At 38.5% G+C, this 20,275-nt stretch overlaps 2 protein-coding genes across 2 annotated transcripts in view; both read right to left on the bottom strand.

The window, feature by feature from the left end:
• The window catches only part of LOC122638551 (flavonoid 3',5'-hydroxylase 2-like), a 28,393-nt gene extending 17,029 nt beyond the window's left edge, over window positions 1–11,364 (bottom strand). Inside the window, exons 1-2 of the mRNA XM_043831395.1 lie at window positions 10,382–11,364; window positions 8,961–9,600 (exon numbers count right to left, since the gene is read on the bottom strand). Of these exons, the coding sequence (XP_043687330.1) occupies window positions 8,974–9,600; window positions 10,382–11,347 (1,593 nt within the window). The 5' untranslated portion in view covers window positions 11,348–11,364 and the 3' untranslated portion in view covers window positions 8,961–8,973. The remainder of the gene's footprint in view (window positions 1–8,960; window positions 9,601–10,381) is intronic.
• Window positions 922–3,974, bottom strand: LOC122639120. The gene is made up of 2 exons (XM_043831949.1): window positions 3,699–3,974; window positions 922–1,287 (listed from the first exon to the last, which is right to left on the bottom strand). Exons 1-2 carry the CDS (start codon window positions 3,972–3,974, stop codon window positions 922–924), a joined length of 642 nt encoding a protein of 213 aa, XP_043687884.1.
• Window positions 11,365–20,275: the final 8,911 nt, after the last annotated feature.

Below are 20,275 nucleotides of genomic sequence, written 5' to 3'. Positions count from 1 at the left end.
TTTCTCCCCAACCCAGCCCAACGCAATCCTGTCCATGCATTTCTCTCTTCCCCCACTCCATTATCAAGACCAATTAGGGACAGTTCGGCCTGACCAGACCAGACCCTGGCTCAGGGCCTGAAAAATCCAGCCCTGGCCCGCCCTCAGGTTCGGGCCGAGCTTGGGCCCAGCTAAGGGGACTCAAAGTTCGGCTGAGGTTTTAAAAAGCCAGGCCCAATCTGAACCTGTCGTAGTCCTAGTCAAGGGTTTGAACCATGACCCTTGAACCACTGAGAGTGCAAGGAAGAAGGAGTTGCAAGAAGATGTTATGGACAAGGCTGTTACAAGAGAGAAATTTTGTTTTCTCAAAATAGTAAAAATAGTTAATAAACAAGCATGAAGTCTGCGCCCAAACACAGAAGGGACGAAATGATCACCCCACCTCCATGGAAGGCGGAAATGCCTACCCTGTTAATGCTAACATGCACTCCCATTAGCCCCACAGATGCACAGAGGTCAAGGCCCCCCCCCCCCCCCCCGAATTTTTATCACCTGCGGTTCCTCTGCCTGGTACGGTTCCCTAAAGGGGGTGGACCCCAACTGGGCAATGTGTTCGGTGAGCAGGTGGAATGGTCATTTCAGCCCCCTATGAGAGGAACCGCACAACCGTACATCAGGGGATAAAGGTCCCCTCAAAATGCATCGCCCTATAAAATTTTCAGTAATTATCGCAATCACAAGAAAATGGATATACAATACACCTGCAATGTTCTACACATTGGCTTAGACATATGATCTTAAATTAGTCTTTTATCAATTTATCATCACATTGTATTAAAAAAACAAAAAAGGAATATATTGAAAAGAAATTTCACTCTAGTTGAGGAAGCTCTTGGATTCATGATTTACATTTATCCATTCCAACTTATTTCCTCTATCCAATCATTTTCTCTTCAATTGCTTGAGAACCTGCTCAAATCTCTGTATTGTGCAGGAAAGCTTAATGGCACCTTCAATCTCAGGCTCCAACTCCTCACCATAAGATTGCTTCAACAATTCTTGAAACTCTGGATCAGCCAAAAGCTTCAATGGAATGAAATATCTCTTGGATTCTTTTCCCACATATATAGGAAGACACCCTTTAGGGACAGAAACACAAAGCTCTTTATCCTTTTTCTGATTTGTGATGCGTTGGTAAGAGGTATTGTCATGGCTGTAGAGACTCATGAGCTTCTCCATGACTGACTGACCAGAGCTTTCTTCTATAGAAGAGAAAGATGAAGATGAGAAGAATAGGAAGAGTGAGCTCTAATTTTTAAAGGGGAAGATAGAAACCATGCCAAGTTGCAGACTCTTAAAGTCTTGCTTAATTTATTTTTATTTAAAGCCGCCTTTAATCAATAATGGAGAGCTAGGTAGCCCGTCTAGTAATTGACATGTGAGTTTAGAAGAGGGCCATGGTCAGATTCTTGATCACCTACCATATCCATCGTGCCACCTGGTTTCTACTGTATCGTTTGAATGTGCACATCGTTCCGTTATTAATCAATTAGTCCATAAATTAGAAGATCAATCCCAGTGATTGACTCTAATGGTTTCTTACCAATTTGATATTTCAATTTCACAACCTCGTACAACTATAGCACAAAAGAAATGCCATCAAAAATGTAATTTTTTTTTTCTTAGAAGAAACATAAATAGTCATTATACAAGGTGGAAAATAATTTCCTAATGTTTATCAATATGTGGGAAAAAAAATTTTGGGTGGGAAATTTTTTTTAGAAACATAAATAGTCATTATTATACTTTAGTGGCAACCAATTTTTTTTGTTGATTAAATAAGTCCCCAACCCAAATGATTTCTCTTGTTGTGTCCCACACTCCCACCAAACTTGTCATGGCAGTCTCATCACTAGAAGGATTGATCACTTACTCCCTCTCTTGATGATGGCTGTCCCAAACTTGCTATGTATGAATTGTTTTTGTCATCAGCAACAACAGACAAGTAGAAGAAAAAAAAGCCCAAGAAAAGCCATCTGGACCAGGAGAGTGGTCCGGGTCAAGGTCCCACACCGTCCGTCTTATTTTCTCATCGCTAGGAATGGATTCAAGCATGTTGGAGTCATCAATTTCAATCACAGAAGGAATGCAATCCAATAAATCCGTTTGTTTACTACTAGGACTGTTGGATGGAAATCCTCATAGAAGCAGGTCACATAATTCTCAAGTTGTGCTTTATCAGAGGCCTCGGATCCATCAGCCTTTTCCAAAGATCTGACAGTATTTTTTTTTTTTTGCCCTTCTGATTTTTGTAATCAAAGTGGAAGAATTTTGAGTTTCTATCTCCTTGAGTCATTCATCTAATTCTAGATTTCTCCGCCCATATTTTTTTGATGATCATTTTTCAGAACCACTAGATAAGCAGATTTTGCATCAGCCTCTCTGCCAAATATATGGTAATCAAGCTCATCTCTTTCAATTTCATCTTGAATAGCATCCAACGCCATTTGTTTTGTCACAAAGTTCCTGATAAAAATTTGGAAAACTACTTCTTGCCCACGTTTTCAAGATAGGTTTTAGACTTTTGAGTTTATGGTAGAGCACAAAGATGCGACTGCCACGGATATCTACTGCCAGTGATTCCACACACATTTTAAAAAAATCAGGGTGGTCCAGCCAAAACTTGCGAAATCGAAATGGGGCATTTCTTGGTCTTTCCACCACTTCAGAGAGAATGAGAAGGGAATATTCGGCGCAATACATGCTAAACACAGCCTTGAAATTGATACACCCAAGGATCATTGCAGAAACTTCTATCAAGCACCGCTGAAACCCTCCCTCTTCTTTGATTATAACACAATATAAGAAAAGCACTTAACTACTTCCCTAATCTCTAATAATACATTATAAGCTGAGCTAAAGCCAATTAGTGTTTACCCCCTTGGTTGATGACTATTTATGAATTGTTTTGCATTTTTTTTAATTTGGAGGGTGGGGGTTGTTGTATCTCAATCAAAAGGTGGAAAAAAAAAAAAAAAAGGTTGTTTACATGTTAAAAGGTCAATGCATCCAATATCTATTTTGACTTCTTGTCTATGTAATCTACGAATTTGTGATCATAAAACAATTTGCATATTTCTAACGCTATAGGTTGTGCAGATGTGGACGATATCCCTATTTAATTTAGATTTCCTACTAATAAATGAAGAAATTTTGCAGCCAAAAAAAAAAATTCAAGAACTAATATATTGAGAAACAAATCACTATAGCATACATGGTTTGTTAGATGAAATTCCGTCTGGAGAAAGAAACTATAAACTGAACGCGTACTCGCTGTCTTAAAGGAGATATTCTCTCCCCCCCCCCCCCAAACATGGTTGAAGCAAATTCACCTTCAAGATTTAAAAAGGCACTGAAAAATCTAACTTAGAATTCTAGAGAGATTCTGGTTGCAAGAGAGAGAGAGAGAGAGTAAAAATTGTATTGTATAGAATGGCTGAATTGTCATGGTTTATATAGACCCACTGGCACCCATTCACTGGAATGGTCATGAATATTCCAATAGTCATAACTGTTCAATCTCTCTTCTTAATGGGTTTAAAATCCCTTATTACAATCTATCTAACATGGTTTACATTTATCCATTCCTGCCAAAAACAAAAAAAAAAATCAACTTATTTGTTCTAACTATGATTTTATCTTTTCAATTGCTTGAGCACCTTTTCAAATCTCTGAGTTGTGCAGGATAGCTTAATGGCACCTTCAATTTGAGGCTCCAACTCCTCACCATAAGACTGCTTCAACAATTCTTGGAACTTTGGGTTGGGCAAAAGCTTCAATGGAATGACATATCTCTTGCATTCTTCTTCTCCTCCATATATAGGAAGATACCCTTGAGGGACAGACAGATGAAGCTCTTTGTTCTTGTTCAGCTTTGTGATGCGATAGTAAGAGGTATTGTCATGGCTGTAGAGACTGATCATGAACTTCTTCATGACTGAGCAAAGCTTAATTTTCTTCTATTAAGAGAAGAAGTAGAAGAAGAGAAAGATGAAGAAGAAGATGAGAGGAACAGGAAAAGTGAGCTCTTGTTTATAAAGAAGAACATTGAAACTAGGGGCGCAAGTTTGGCCCTGTCGACCCGAACCCGCCCTGGCCCGCCCTGAGCCCGAACAGGGTCTGGGCTGAGATATTTGGCCCTGAGGGCGGGTCAGGGCTAGAAACTTTTGGCCCTAAATTAGGGTCGGGTCGGATTAGGTTTGAGGCCTCGAGCTAAGCTTGGCCTGGCCCAGCCCGACCCTGATTTAAGTTATATTATAAAATATATATTGATATAATTTATACATTATGAACTTTAAATTTCACCCACATTTTTTTATATAATATATTATATATGAAGACAATAAGTGTTATAATATAATTTATTATATTATTATTTTATATAAAATTAATAAATTCTTCCCAGCCCATTCCAATCCATGTATTTCTTTCCCCCTCCCCATGATTAGGGCCAATTAGGGTTGGCCCGACCCAACCCTGAGGGTAGGTCAAGGTTAGATTTTTTTGACCCTGAGTCAGGGTCGGATCGGGTCGAGCTTGGGCCAAGCTAAGGGAACTTAGGGTTGGGCTAGGGTTCTATAAAGCCCGACCCAACCCGACCCTGTTGCAGCCCTAATTGAAACCATATGATTTGACTATATCCGTGATTTTGCATACATGAAATTAATGGCTCCTTTGACCCAAAAAAATAATAATAATAGATCTACACACCTTTCTTCTCCTGACCATAGATGACGAATTGCAGACTCTTAAAGGATTACTTATTTTATGATTATTTAAAGCCGCCTTAGATCAATAATGGAGGGCTTGGTCAGATTTTGAATACATGATTATTTAAAGCCGTCTTTTTTTCGGTTACTGTTATTGACTCTAACTTAGGTAATCTGAAAAAATCACATTGCTCTTCTTGTGCCACCAACACCATATCTGAGTGAATTTTTTTTCTCTACCGTTTGCTTATTGGTGCGATTTCTTAGTTTCTCTCGCAAGAGGAGAGTAGATCCCATTCGGGTAGAATGTTGGTCAGTTGCCCCAGATGGATCCCATCCCCCTCTTGTGAGAGGAACTAGGGAATTGCAACGGTCAGCACACCGTAGAAGATAATGATTCCCATATGAATATATGACCATATCATCCTATTATATTATTATTATTATTATTATATGATGATGATGATGATTAAAAAAGTCTTTTATAAAATATATATAAAGGACGGAAAATCAAGATAAAACCCCCAAAATTTGGTTCTCTAGAACCTTGCAGCTATGCTTATTGTCGCAACGATATCCACGGCACCACGGGATGTATCTTGTAACTGTTCACGCGGCACCACGCATGTATCATGTATGTAATCCATACCTGAGGCAACCCATAGTTGTACCCGGTACGGCCCAAATTTTGACTGACCCGCAACTTCGTAGGTACGGATCCTGTACGCTCGTGATGCCGCAACACCCTATTTCTGCGGTGCTGTGGAGGAAAAAGTACACTTCCGCGGAGCTGCGGATCTGCTTAGGAACCCCCTTTCTTCCAAAAAATTGAAAAAAATTGTTGAGGGAAAGTGCCCATGCCATTTTTACCCCTTTGGTTCTTTCTTAATGTCCCTAAGGTGCCTCCCTCTCATTGATAGTTCCTCAATGCCTTGAGCTCGTGAGAAGGAAAATTATCAAAGTTGGCCTATATAAAAGTTCATGCCTGATCCACTTTTTAGCCCGAAATACCCAAAGAGTGTAATCCTTCAATAGAGGGAGGGAGAGAGAGAGAGAGAGAGAAGGGCGATTAGACCCTCCCCTGAGCCGGGAGCTAACCAAAAATATGCATTTAGAACTAAAGGGACCTCCCCTTTCAACCCTCATCATCAAGGGTCGACCTCAGGTATAATTTTTTTCCTTCCCATTTAATTTGGAAACATGTAGATCATCATAGTAGCATGAGTTAGTGTAAATTGTAATATGCATCTATAGATGACATGTAGTTTTCTTTCAATGCAATTAGTGTATAATAGTAAAACAAATGTAGCATATTATTCATGCCGTTACACTACTGGTTTTTTTCAAAAAGAGCTTTTGAAAACCTTTATTTTGCATGTAGTATATGCCATGCATAACTATGTTTGACCTGATCCCTAATAAAGGTACATAAGTAGTCAGGCGCGGCATTATGCCTTGGTTCGGTCTCTTCTACGTATATATGTTCCTCTCCTGGTACATCTCCTTCAATTATTTACATATTTTACTGTACATATTGTCTACATACATCTTTCACAATTTTCTAACCTAACAACTTCGATTAAGCTAATTTGCTTTCAAGTAATTCAACTATGCATGTTCGTATCAAGAACTAGTTAGTAAAACTAATAAGCTTAGGAGTTGATTTACATAGAAAGAGACCAGGAATGAGCTAGGTGTGGCTAGTGCCTAACATCTTCCTAATCCATAACTTTGAACTTACTAAAAAATTTGCAATAATAATCTTTGCCTTATCCATTAGAGTTAATTCTCTCTCCTGAGTTAATTCTCTCTCCTGAAAGGCCCCCGAAAAGGGAAGACATTATTGGTCTTGTACCCATTATCTAGGTGGCAACTCCAAAAAGAAAGAATATCATTTTCCCTCCCTTTTCTTGTGCAAGCAAGAAGAAGAAGAGGGCTCTTCCTGGGTGTATGTATGCATTCACCCACATCTACATGCATCCACACCAAGCATTTAGGAATTTTAATGATTTACGCCCAAAATCTCTTTCCCTCAAAATGGAGGCACAAATGGGGCTATATAGAAGGGTAAAACACTACTTCAAAATGCTTCAGAATGTCCACCCAAGAGTTATTGACAAGAGCTCTATCCAATTTATAGTAAATTTTATTCGATCCTAATTGGTTATTGCACTTAATAAGAGCCTCACCCTTTCACTTCAGCTCAATCAGGCTGAAATTAAAAAGGGTAGCCTTGATTTTCAAATGAAACTCAGATCACCCCTTGGTTTTTGAAAAAACTCAAGTCACCCCCTCTACAGTAACGATGTTAGTCTGTTGGTAGTTATTGGTGTGAAATGACTATTTTATCCTTGTACTAAAACATTATAATTAAATTTACAATACTACCCTTCCTTCCTCTTCAACATTGATCAAGGGTAGTTTAGGGATTTAAATTTATTTAACTGGCTGACATCATCACTTAACAGCATAAAACTAACGGGAAAGACTAATTTGTCATATTAGGGTCTAAACCAGGGGGTGATTTGAGTTTTTTCAAAAACCAAGGGATGATCTGAGTTTCGTTTGAAAATCAGGAGGTGACGTGTAATTTATCCAATTAAAATTGAATTTGTTAAAATCCTCCACTCCCTGAGAATCAGTGATGTTTCCTTCAACTTTTTCCAACTGATTACGAACCACATTTCTTTTTGTAAACATTATGAACCATATTGAAATCACCAATGAGAGCCCAAGGACTTGAGATATTAGAATACAGGGCTTCTAACTTTTCGATCATCCATCCTATTACTCCCATAGATCCAAATGAAGGAATGAGGAAGACAACTCACACACTCACAATCAAATGGGTATGTTTGGAATCCATTTGAAGAACATCCACTTTGGTTGATGATGCATTCTAAGGATGTAACAGATTGAATTCGGTCAGATAGTGGCATTATCATATTCGTATTCGATTATATTTCGACGGATTCAGATAATATTTTATTTGTTTTTGGACGGATTCGAATAGTTTCTGGATAGTGATTTTTTGAATGTGGATTCTCTTAATGGATATGAACATGTAGATCGAATTCAAATTTTTTACTATCTGTTGACATCTTTACCATTTTGTTGATGAGGGTTAGGGCTGAGGCTTGAAAGTTTAGCAACTACCATTTCTTCTGCTCTTCTTAGTCTCTAATTTTCTTACATTTCTTACATTTTTTACTTTTGATTTTATCTTATATTTTATTTTAATAGATATGTGATTCCATGTAACACAGTGCATAAAACAATATATATAAACCAATAGAAAATCTAGAAAATGAATCACATTATCTTTACTTACAAAATTATAAAAAATAAGATAACAAAATCCAGAAATTGCATCCATGAAATCTAGAGAGAGAGAGAGAGGTGAAGAGAACTGGAAGGATCATCTTGAGAGAGAGAGAGAGAATATGTATGTGTGTGAGGTGAAGAGTAGGCACTGGCTTGCAGTTTCTGCTTGAAGAGCAGGCGCCAGGAGAGGTCGGTAGATCGACTCCTGTCAGATGTGTGAGTGTGTGTAAATAGTGTGTCCCCACCTCCCTATCTTTCCCCCTACCCCTCTAGTGTGCGTGAGTAAAATCCCCTTGGGCAGTCTCTTGGATAGATTAGCATAAAAAAGTATGAGGTGCACACCATCGATTATTCGAACGTTTGGTCGAAAAGTTGCTCTGGCATTGGCCTCTGTTAATTTGTTCGGAGGAAGATCTTGGAAAGTTGCTTGAGGGTGGGAAGCCCAAGGATGAAGAACATGGGTGTAACTTAAATACCTATGGGCACGCAAAGAAGGAAATTTGAAAGTTCTGATTAAGTTAACTAATTAACAACATGTTTAAGTATGTGAAATGTTAGGTACCTTAGACATAATTTCTTGAAATATTAGGCACCTCAGGCATAATAACCTGGAAAAAATCTTCTTCAATTCTCCAATGGTGTATTGTGGTGCAGGTCAGGGTGAAGAGTTCGACACCTGACAGGCGCGACATCCAACTGTGCCAAGCTCGAGAAATAAAAAATGGAACAATGAACTCGGACCTTTGGATGTTGTGCTTGCCAGATGTTAACCTCTCCACCCTGAACTGCACTGCACTGCACCATTGGGGAATTGGAGAGGTTTAAATCCTAATAACTCTTATTTCTTCCACCGAGAAAAAAAAAAAAAAAAAGAAGAGGAGAGAGGACAAATCCTTCTTTATTAAATGTAGAGCTCTACATTGAATAGTCTTGGAGTAGGGATCATAAGGAGAGGTGTTGTTTTCTTCAATAAGAATCTAAGTTGTTCTGATAGATCAAGCTCTACATTTTCTGATAATTGCCACTCAAATGAATGCAAGAGAGAAGCTAAGACATAAGTTGACATCTTTTCTACCAAGGGAATTCCTGTACATATCCTCCTTCCAGAACCAAAAGGAAGAAAACTGAAGTTGTTGCCATTATAATCATATCCATTACTATCACTTGAAAACCTCTCAGGGAGGAACTCCAAAGGACTCTCCCATACTTCAGGGTCTCTATGCATCTTCCAAACATTTAAAAAGACATTAGTGTCCTTTGGAATAGTGTATTGACCAATGGTGCAGGATTGGCTTGGGCAATGTGGGATCAAGAGTGGGATTGGTGGGTGCAACCTCAGGGTTTCTTTAACTACTGCATTTAAATAAGGCAATTTGGATAGGTAAGACTCTTCTACCATTTTACTTGTACCAACCACTTGATCTAATTCTTCTCGGGCTTTCCTCATAACCTCAGGATGTTGCATCATTTCTGCCATTGCCCACTCTAATGTTGTGGCACTGGTGTCTGTTCCACCCAAAACAATGTCCTGTTAACAAACACCATAGTTAGCAAACACATCAGGTTTATACATAATCTGCATTTACAAATATGCACAATTTAGAGTAACTTATATTGAGTAACAAGGAATAAAAAAGAAAGGACTAAGTTTCCCTCCACCCATAGAGGGCGGTTCATCCACCATCCTAGGGTTCACAAACCCCTCCTAGGGTTTTAGTATGTTCCAAAATACCCTCCCGATACCTTTTCCCACTCTCTCCCTCCCTGTGGTGAATGGGATGGGTGGAGGGAAACTTGATCCAACAAGAAAAATATAAGAGTTCACAGTGGGGATGGGAGCACACATGGTGGCATCAATAGGATGTTCATTATATGTAATGCCCCAACAAAACGGCTTAATACCGGCCCGCCTAGAAGATTGGTGAGTGTCTCCACCAAGAGACGGCTTAGTACCAAGGATTTGGGAGATCAATGAAGGGGTGCAAACTTAATCCCACATCGCCCTTTTTTTTTTTTTTTTTTTTTTTTTTTACAGATAGAAGAAGTGTTTTTTTTTTTTTTTGGGTAGAAGAAGAAGTATTATTAATGATCAACGTGAGTCACTCATGGAAGGAAGAAGAACACAACTCCCAGATCCATGGATCGGAATTGAGCCAAACCATCATACACATTACCAGCAGTGCCCTCCTAACCAGGGGTTAAGCCAAGCTGTTAATCTCCCTTGGAAAAAATCGATCACCACTGAAAAAGGATATATAGAGACAAGACTATCATAAAGCATGAAACTTAAATTTTTAAAGGAAACTTACCATTAATAGAGCCTTGACTTGCATCATGTTCAAAGATGTTTTGCCATCTCCTTGTTGCTTAAGCTCCAAGAGAATTTGCAGAAAATCTTTGTTTTCTGTACCATTAAAATCCATTCCTTTCTCTTGCACTCCATCCAATTTAAGTCTTTCACCTATAAATGAATCAAAGAAACAATCCATCCACAACAATAACTCCTTACCTTTTCTTTCTATCCTTTGTATATCAAAACAAGCTAAGATTGGAAAAATATCTGAAACATTGGCCTTAGACACTAAAAACATCATTTCTGATATAACTTTCCTGAACTCAACAGCTTTGCTAGTTCTTTCTTCTCCAAGTACTGTACCAGCACCCCATACCATGTTCATCATCATATTAAGCAAGTTTACAAATATTAACTCACCAATGTCTATAGATGTTCCAATTTTGGTGTAAACTTCTCTTACCATTTCTTTAACCTCTCGCCGGCGAAGATTGTAACAAGCATTAAGACTTGTATTACTCATCATTTCGCGAACAAATACCTTCCGCATTAGGCGCCAATCGGGGCCGTGGTGTTTCCAAACCATGTCATTACCACCATAAGAAAGGATTGATGCTGCAATAGATGGGTTGTGATTTGCAAACAATGTATCATGGTCTTTAAGAATCATTTTGGCCAAGGAAGGTGAACTCACTACAACATATAGCTTAGTACCCAATTTGAGTTTGAAGATGGGGCCATAGATTTGGGATAAGTCTGAGAAGTATCTATGAAGGTTTGGTTTTAGGAATGGAAGGTTTCCAACAAGCGGCAAGCCTCGTGGCCCTGGCGGCAATGGCTTCTCTCCTTTGATCAATTTCTTTGACAGAAACAAGTGAGTAGCAAATGAAATACTAATGAACAAAAGAGTAGTGATTGCCCAAAACCATGGGGACTCATCACAAACCAAGTAGACAATCTTACTGAAAATATTTGAAGCCATGCTTGTAAAATGCCTGCAAAGTTACATTGGAGATATGGACCTCAGTGTACTATATTTAAGGTATCGATGGAGGAAAAAGATTTTTTTCAATTCCAATTCTTTTTCAATCACCCATCCAACGGTAGGAAAGACTCAAATACGTATGGAGAGGATCTGGATCCCTTTCCAAAATCTTTCATATATATCTCAAAGCTGCCTTATTTGACTTTCTTGTTTTTGTTTTTTTTTCCATGAATCAACAGAAGGAGCTGTCTTATTTGACTACCCCAGAAAATTCGTAAAAGCTTTTAAGAGTCATTTAGACAAGGGCATGATAAGATACTTGTGGTGATTAAATCAAGTAAAGTCTCTATCATTTTGAATTGGTTGGGCTGGTCTGTTGTTTTATTTGTTCCACACAGTATTTGTTCATTGCATTTTGGCTTTGTTCTTGTTCATTTTTTGTCCAAAACTAGAAGACAAATGATCTTTTTCACAACTAGTCAAGATAGGCATATCCTTTCTTGGATCTTTATCCTTTCAAGCACCCAGTGCATTTCACTTGTGCATCTGAGGGTGCACTGGGCAGTACACTTTTAAAGTTCATCTGCTCCGTCTCATGGCCACCGTCGGATGCCAGTGCATTGCATTTGAGAAGATAAAAATTCTCCTTTCTTTGGGATCTTTCGGTGCTCTTGCCTTATAAAATCAAAAATAATTTCGACTAAATAAAAGTGTATTCTTTTTTTTTGGCCGGAAGAAATTTAGTCAATTGATTCTCGTGAACAAGCCAAGGCTACAGATACACAAAGTTCATTAAACAACTATTGTTATTGCTCAAGATTGCGAAATTGATCTAGAATGCATACCAAACACAACCTAGTTGTAAGATAGTTTGGTTTTTATTGCCCAAGAATGCGAAATCGACTTAGAATACATTCCAAAAATACATACCAAACACCACCCATTCAAGAACAAAAAACTAAAGTTTCGATTGTATGGGCAATTTTCAACTTTCAAATATTAGGATTTTTCTCAAATCTAAAAATTTCATAATCTTATTGTGGTAGAACATAACTAAAAAACAAAAGAGCAGTAAAATAATCTTTTGTTTTGATGTCTAAAAATTTATTTTTCATTGAGGGAGATTTTAAACATCACTCATGCACACTATATGAGGCTTGATCGGAACATATCCCTTCAATATAAATTAGATTTAAACAATCTTAAATTTGTTTGTACAGAGCAAAACATCAGATATCCAAATAAATCCAAAATTACTTAAATCTGATTTATATTGAAGGAGTTATGTTCCGATCAAACCTTATTTGATGAGGTCACTTAAAACTTACTTCCTATTTATTCAACTCCACCGTTTAAGTTTTCATATCTGATTCCCATACAAAAAAAAAAAAAAAAAAAAAAACTCCTACCTCTCTTTCTCCCTTATTAATATATAAATTTAAAGGGAAAAAGAACTCCGTGTGTGGTCTACGCCAGCACTCTTGATGACTCTATCTCTCTCCTCCTCATATGAAAAGACAACTCTACCCCTTTCTTTTAAGGAGGAGAGAGATAGACACATGGGAGTGCTGGCGTAGGCCACACTCCCGCACAGAAAATTGCTTCCCTTATTTAAAATACTCAAATACCCAAATTACCCTATCATGATTCAATTTTCTTTTTAAAATTTTGGATAATTTACATACGAGGTGCCCAATTTTTTATAAAAGTACTTCTTAGGTATCTTAAATTTCAAAAATGACTTTTGGGGTTCTTTTGAGCTTGGTCCTACTCCAAAATAAACAAATTCCCAAAATTACCCCCTCTCAACCCCTCACCCATCTTCGCCTCCACTTTCGCTTCCACCCGTGTCACCACCTCCACCCACCACCGCCACCACCTGTAACACCCCTCCCTCTCCCTTCCCCTCCCTTTCAGGCCCCACCCCCTACCGCTGCCCCATCCCCTGCTTACGTCGTGCCCAACTCATCTCGGTATTCTTGTGTCTCTAAGAACTTACCATGAAACCTTTCGGGTGAATGAACAAATAGTTCTGCTGATCCTTATTCCTGTCATATACGAGCTCGGATAGTTGAGTAACATGGTGATTTGCAGAAAAGAACAAGAGAGATTAATGGTTCAAGTACATATACGAGAAGTAATTGAAGATGGTCTCTTCACCTGTGTAACTCACTCCTCTTGATATATAAAAATCATGAGCCTTAAATTTTTGAAACCTTTCCAGCCAATTAACCATGAAATGCTACGCATCCTTGGCATAATTAAAATGTTGAAGTATAAAAGTCGATCATGGAAGAAATTAACAAATGCGTCGGTGAACCCATCAAAGAAAAAAGGTAAAACCAAGAAGAAACACTTGGTGCTTCATCTTAATTAACCACACAATTGTCATCAAATCTGGGGAGATCAGAATTTGTATTGGTGATTCCTTCACCGATCGAGGAAATCTCAGACTCGATCTCGTGAGTGGGTAGTTTACGCTAATTACGCTCTTGTAAGTGATATAGAGGAGGTTTCGCTCTTTCATGTTGAATGGATTAGGTTATTGCTCTTATTCGGAACCGCCTTCAATTGAATTTTGCATTACTCAGTCTCAAAGTCGACGGTGACAACAACCAGTCAAATTATATAATATACGAAATAGGGGTGGGAGCAGAGCGGGCTGGGTCTAGGCGGAGGCCGAGAGCATGTTGGGATGGCAGAGAGGGCGCAGCGGGTTGTAGGGGAGGGCGGAGAAACAAGGGAGGAAGGGAGGAAGTAGAGGTGGCGACGACGACTGTAGTGGTGATGGCGGAGGTAGAAGCAGAGACGAAGATGAGGTTAGAGGTGGGTATGAGCTTGAGAGGGGTAAATTTGAAAATACACTTAAATTGGGGTAAAACTAAGCTCACAAGGATCCCCTTAATAACATTTTTCAAAAATGAGGCACCCCAAAGGTCCTTTTCACAAAAATTGGGCACCTAACTTCTTTTTTTCCTTCTTCTTCTTCCTCTCGCCTTGCCCCATCACCACCCCCACCTCCCCCCACCCCACCTCCTACCCCCTGCCCACCCTTGTTCTTCTTCCCCTCCATCACTCTCCCCACCACCCTCACCCTGTACTGCAACCTTCTTCACGATGGATCATCATCTGAACTTGACTGGACCCGATTATCGAAAATTCCCCAGAATTCACCTTTGTAAGCTGTCGCAGCAGCGACGATTTTGGTTGCTCTCTCCCTTTGTCACAATTTGATAAATTAGTGATCTCTTCTTAGTTGATTACAGAACTCGTTTCTGACCCCAAATTCTCCGTACACATCTCCAAGCTCCTCTTGCTAAGCTAAAACGATGGACAATTTTCGTCGCTCTCTCCCTTTGAGGATTGATGGTTGAGAAGGAAGACAAATTGTCGGTTTCAATTCAGTTATGAATCTACTTGGCGTATTCAATTGATTCCATCTAAGTTTTAAAACTATGACACAGACAATGAAGGTGTTCCACCTTCAATCCTCAATATGGTTATGGTGTTAATTACTCTAATCCAGTGGCCAAATGCCCTCAGGAGGGGATATTTAAATTGAAAATGGTACCTGCCCACTCCTCCTCTTCTTAGATATAGATGAGACCTTATTGTCTACCAAAAAAGAAGATGAGACCTTATTTTCATCTTTTGAGATGGATTTTATGCCATGAAGATACTCCACATAAAGATTCCAATTTAGTCGCCCACAAGGACTGAGGTATCCATTCCCAACCTTCCATTGGGTGAAGAAGAAGAAGTGGGCTGGCAGTATGCGATTGCAGGGGGCAAGGGTGGGATTGTGGTGCAGGATGAGAGTAGGGGAGGGAAAATTATCGCCCTCGGTATTGGGGGCGGTGCTGTGCGCATCGTGTGGTGCAGCACCGTTCATGTATGCACAGTGGGCCGCATTATGCGCACAGCACCCCCCCCCCCCCAATACTGGGGGCGATAAGGACCCATGGGTGAGGGCATAGGGAGAGTGATGGAAGGGAGGAAGATCAAAGGTAAGGCAGGAGGGGTTATGGGGGTGGGGGTGAGCAGGGAAAAAAAATTTGCTGCTAGGAACACTATTAGTCTGGCACCCAAGAAAATGGAATAATTCATTTCTCTTTTGGGGTTCATAAATACCCCCGAAGTTTTAATATTTTCTAAAATACCTTTTAAGAGCTCATTTCCTTAGCTATTAGCCTTGTAGGAGGAATATTTCTGCTTCAAGTGTAGCTGTAAAATTTCATCCGGTGGGCAATGGTGTAGCGGTAGTTCTAGGTGAGAAGAAGTAGTGGTGGACCTTGCTTTTATTGATAAAAATTTAAAAAAATGGGGTCGTTATTGGGAGGGTGTTTTAGGAATTTTAAATTAATAGAGTAGAATGAGAGGTAAATGTTTGCTTTTTTGGGGAATCAGATGTAAAAGTTTGAGTAGGGGAGTTTGAGTAAATAGGGGAGTGATAAAAAATTTTCCCATTTAAAATCATCCTGAATGAAAATAAATTTTAAGACATCAAAATAAGATATTATTTTGACGCTCATTTGGTTTTAGTGATATTCTATCACAATAAAATTTATAAAATTTTTAGATTTGAGAAAAAACCTAGCATTTGAAAGTTGAATATCGCCTCTACAATGGAAAATTCAGTTTATATTCTTCAACTAGGAGTTAAACTTTTTATATTTTTGGCGTTTGATTTTTTTTTAACTATTTTTATTGGATTTGATAGGGTTATTTGTTTATTACTGAATAATATCTTAAATAAATGTTTTTACTTAAATGATATTTGGCATAAATCAGTACCAAGCCTGCTTTGATATCATTGCTACGAATAGTATTTTTATTTTTTTGCTAGAAGATCAACTTGTATTTAAAAGAAAAATAATTACATGGAGAAAAGGAGGGAGATCCTACTTTTGCCAATGCCATCGGCACAAACTTTATAACCAAAAAAAAATTAAACAAACCTAAATCTAAGTCTACCTGTAGCATCCCTAAATAGCTCTTCCTTTATGTGAGAAGCAAAGACAACAAATAATGATGAGGTGGAAAGTTTAGCCGTCTTTTTAGCTGGATAGTTTTCAATTATATTGACTTCTCTGAAAGAGTGCGTCATCTTCTAAGAAATAGAATTCAAGTAAAATTGGATGGAGTGCCAATCTTGTTTACATACCATGGTAATGAACCTTAAAGAAAGGAAACCACCACAACATTTGAATCACATTCTATCCATAGTCTTTCAACATTTAACTCCTTGGGTTTAAATAAACCTCTCATAAGGCTAAAATACTCAGCCTTGTAGTTTGTTGTGATGCCCAAGAAATCATAAAAAACTGATATAACTTGACCTAAGTTGTTCTTGAGTAATCTTCGAGCTCCTACTCTTCCAAGATTGCCTAGTGAACATCCATCAACATTTAATTTGATCCAATTTACTTTTGGTTTGCACCAATGTATTTCCAAGATACGTTGTGGAATGTAGGACGCAAAGTTAAGGCAAGACTTCGGGAACAAAGTAAATCAGCAGTAGTTTTAATTGAATTATTCATTAGAGAGCTCATCTCAGTGATTGTTAACAAACACTTTAAAAATATGGTTAGGAGAAAATTTTCTACTTTGATATCGAAGAGAATTTCTTGTTAGCCAAATGAAGGAATGAGAATGAAACCCGGCAACCAAGGTTGATTTGATGATGTGAATTCTTTTTTCTTCCACCATAAGAATAAATCCTGAATCGAGTTGTGTTGTTGCCTGTTGAAACCAAATAACTTCAAGAATTTGTACCATATAGAACATGTTTAATGTTTCATCTAGGGGTATCAACAGACCGGGCTGGGCCGGGCTTGGCCTTAACCCTAGCCCAACCCTGGAAGCCTTACCTAACCCAAACCCAGCCTGTTCCTGCTAGAGCCAAGCATACCCTCAACCCAGCCCGACCTTGACAGAGTCTTCCCAAGCCTGGCCCAGCCCTGATTGGCCTTGAATAATGAATAGCCCACGTAACAAAGCCCCAATCCACTTAATAAAGCCCCAGCCCACTTAACATATATATTATATATTCACATAGCCCCAACCCACTTAACAAAGTCCGTATTTATTAAGTGCATACAAGGTGGGTTAAGTGTAAACAGGGTCGGGCTGGCCCTGACGAGGCCAAGGCCTCAGCCCAGGCCCGACATAGCCCTGTCCGGGCTCAGGGTGGGTTAAGGCCGGATCGGGATGGTCAGGTTTTTTTTGACACCCCTAGTTTCATCAGCTAGGTTATAGAGATCACAGCGGGAAACCAAAGGTATTCCTTTTTTGGCAGCTTGCAATGAAGAAATCTCCAACCAAACATTGAATGCCTTAGGTGAAATAACTATTTCAAATTATTGAAAATCATGATACCTTGGGATTTACTTTTCTTAAATCATTCCATGCTAATGAAATACTTAAAGAACCTGATGAAGCTAAGACCCAAATTTGGTAATCATCCATATTTGGATAAGGAATAGGAATCTTTTGAATGTCATTGAAAATCCCTGCAAGAAAATCTAAATTCACAAATAGAAAATGCCAACAACCATCAATGATTAAATCTGAAACCTTCATGGAAAATTTTAGGAAAGTAGTTAATTTCAGCCCTGAAAGATCAGCTATAGTTGAATATGATGCGAGTCATCTATCATTCCAAAATCTGATTTTCGAACCATTCCCACAATCCATCTCTCAACCTTCCAAATACCTTGCCATATATGGTAGATGACTTATGATAATTCTTCAAAGAACCATCCTTATTGATAAATCTGGCTTTAAAGAATTTTCTCATAGGAGAATACACAGCCGTGTATGTAAGAGGATGGGAGTTTCAAGGCATTAATTAATGGGTGGAGGTTTATGACTTTTTTAATTCTTTATGAGAGGGGACATGACCATGCATGCTTACATGGCCATGTATGAAAATTCCTCCTTGTTTTAATTAACCAACAAATTTGTAGCGAAAGGTTGTTGACTTCTCATATTGTTCAAATTCCCAGCCTACCTTTTTCTTTTGGTTTATATAATGAATTCTATTTGATGGTGATAGCTTTTGAATTTTCAGTATCACCCATCCAAATAAAATTCCACACCAACTTTTTAGTTTCTTTAATTAAAGAAGTTGGCCACCAATACATCAGAACGTTATGAATTGAAAAACTAGAAATAACTGATTTGACAAGTTCTACTATACTTGGAAAAGAAAGAAGTTTTCCTTTCCAGCTAAACAATCTATTTTTTAATTTTTTCCATGAGAGGGAGCAACAGTTCCTTTTTGACACTGCCCTTGAAGAACGGTATACACTAGCAAACTTGGTTCAAAGCCACAAGTACCATTTTGAGTGTTCTTTTGTGAAACTTTTTTTATATAAATAAAGTTTAATCGAATGGCCCCAAACTCAAGCCTATTTAACCATTTCCTAGACAATGCATCCCTAAGGAGGGATACTTCTCTTTTGGAACTTTTATTTTGTGAAAGAAACTCATATAAAATACAAAAAATATGCAGCAGACTCAGCACAAGAAAAAATCAATGCTAAAAATCACTTTCTAGGCTTTGAAACCAAGGTTTCGAATTGTTCTCTACTAAAACCTGCTTCGAAATGGAGATTTAGAACCTTAGACTACATTACTCTTCCTCTTCCCTCAAGACCCCATGGCTTTTGTTATGTTCAACGAAAGGCAATTCCCCATGAGCTCTAAATCCATTACTCTGTTTCTTTTTTGTTTTCAAGAGAAACATAGACAACCCATCTCCATTACCATTTTAATGAAGTCCCATCAGTCTCATCTCTCTATGTTCTGTATACCTCGAAGAAGATGAAAAGAAAAGAGAGAGTGAGAGAAGCCTAGATTATATTTTGCTTTCCTAACCTAAATCCGAGCTTGGCTTTTTAAAACCCTAGCCCAACTTTGAGTACCCTTAGCTGGGCCCTGACTCGACCTGGCCTTGACTTAGGGCCTGAAAAGCCAACCCTGATTTGGGTCAGGGTTGGGCCAGGCAGACCTTAATTGGCCTTGATTATGGGAATGGAGAAGGGAGATGCCATGGGTTGGGCTGATTTGGGGAGATTATTATCAATTCTACATATAATAACATTATAATAAAATATATTATACCACTTATTACTTCATATTGATATATTTTATAACAAAATATGTGTGACATTTAAAGTTTATAAATATATATATATATATATTTATTTATTTATATTGATATAATAAATATTTTATAGCATAACTTGAAACAAGGTTGGGTTAGATCATGCCGGGCTCAGCCCTGATTCAAGGCCAAATTTTCCAGTCCTAACCCGCCATCAGGATCAGGTATCTCAAGCCAAGCCCTATTCGAGCTCAGGATAGGGTAGACCAAGTTCGGGTCGACAGGGCCAAACTTGCACCCCTACTAGAGACTATGGACTCTAGAATACATGGTCCCACTGATTTTTAAATATTTAAAAAATAATAATAAATGATCACTAAATGGAGGAAAATGAAGTGAGAGTTACCAGATGTGCGAAAGACACATGACTGCAATAGACCATATGCGGAGAGTAATTACTCTCTCGGTACATGTAGGTGATCTTGACTCGTTACTTGTACATGATTTTTCCGAAATCAAAATCAAAACGATAAAAGTGGAATTAGTCATCAAACATAGAACCCAGTTTCTCTACACCATCATGGTTTGAGGTAATGGATCTTGGACTGATATTGGCTGAAATGACCACCTGCCCTGCCCCATATGTTTGGGACCTCTGGGTGCAATGGTGTTGTGAGAACATCACCTCTAGGGATGTAAATGAATAACCGAAATCCGTTTTTGTATCCGTGTCCATATCCGTTTAACACTATCTGAATCCGTCCGAAAGTAAAATGGATGCGGATATGGATAGGCTATAGGTATCAGAAAAGCTA

Source organism: Telopea speciosissima, chromosome 9, assembly GCF_018873765.1.
Source record: "Telopea speciosissima isolate NSW1024214 ecotype Mountain lineage chromosome 9, Tspe_v1, whole genome shotgun sequence".
NCBI classification, from domain to species: Eukaryota; Viridiplantae; Streptophyta; class Magnoliopsida; order Proteales; family Proteaceae; genus Telopea; species Telopea speciosissima.
The sequence above is the reverse complement of the archived record's forward strand: the minus strand, read 5'-3'. Positions and strand labels throughout refer to the sequence as shown.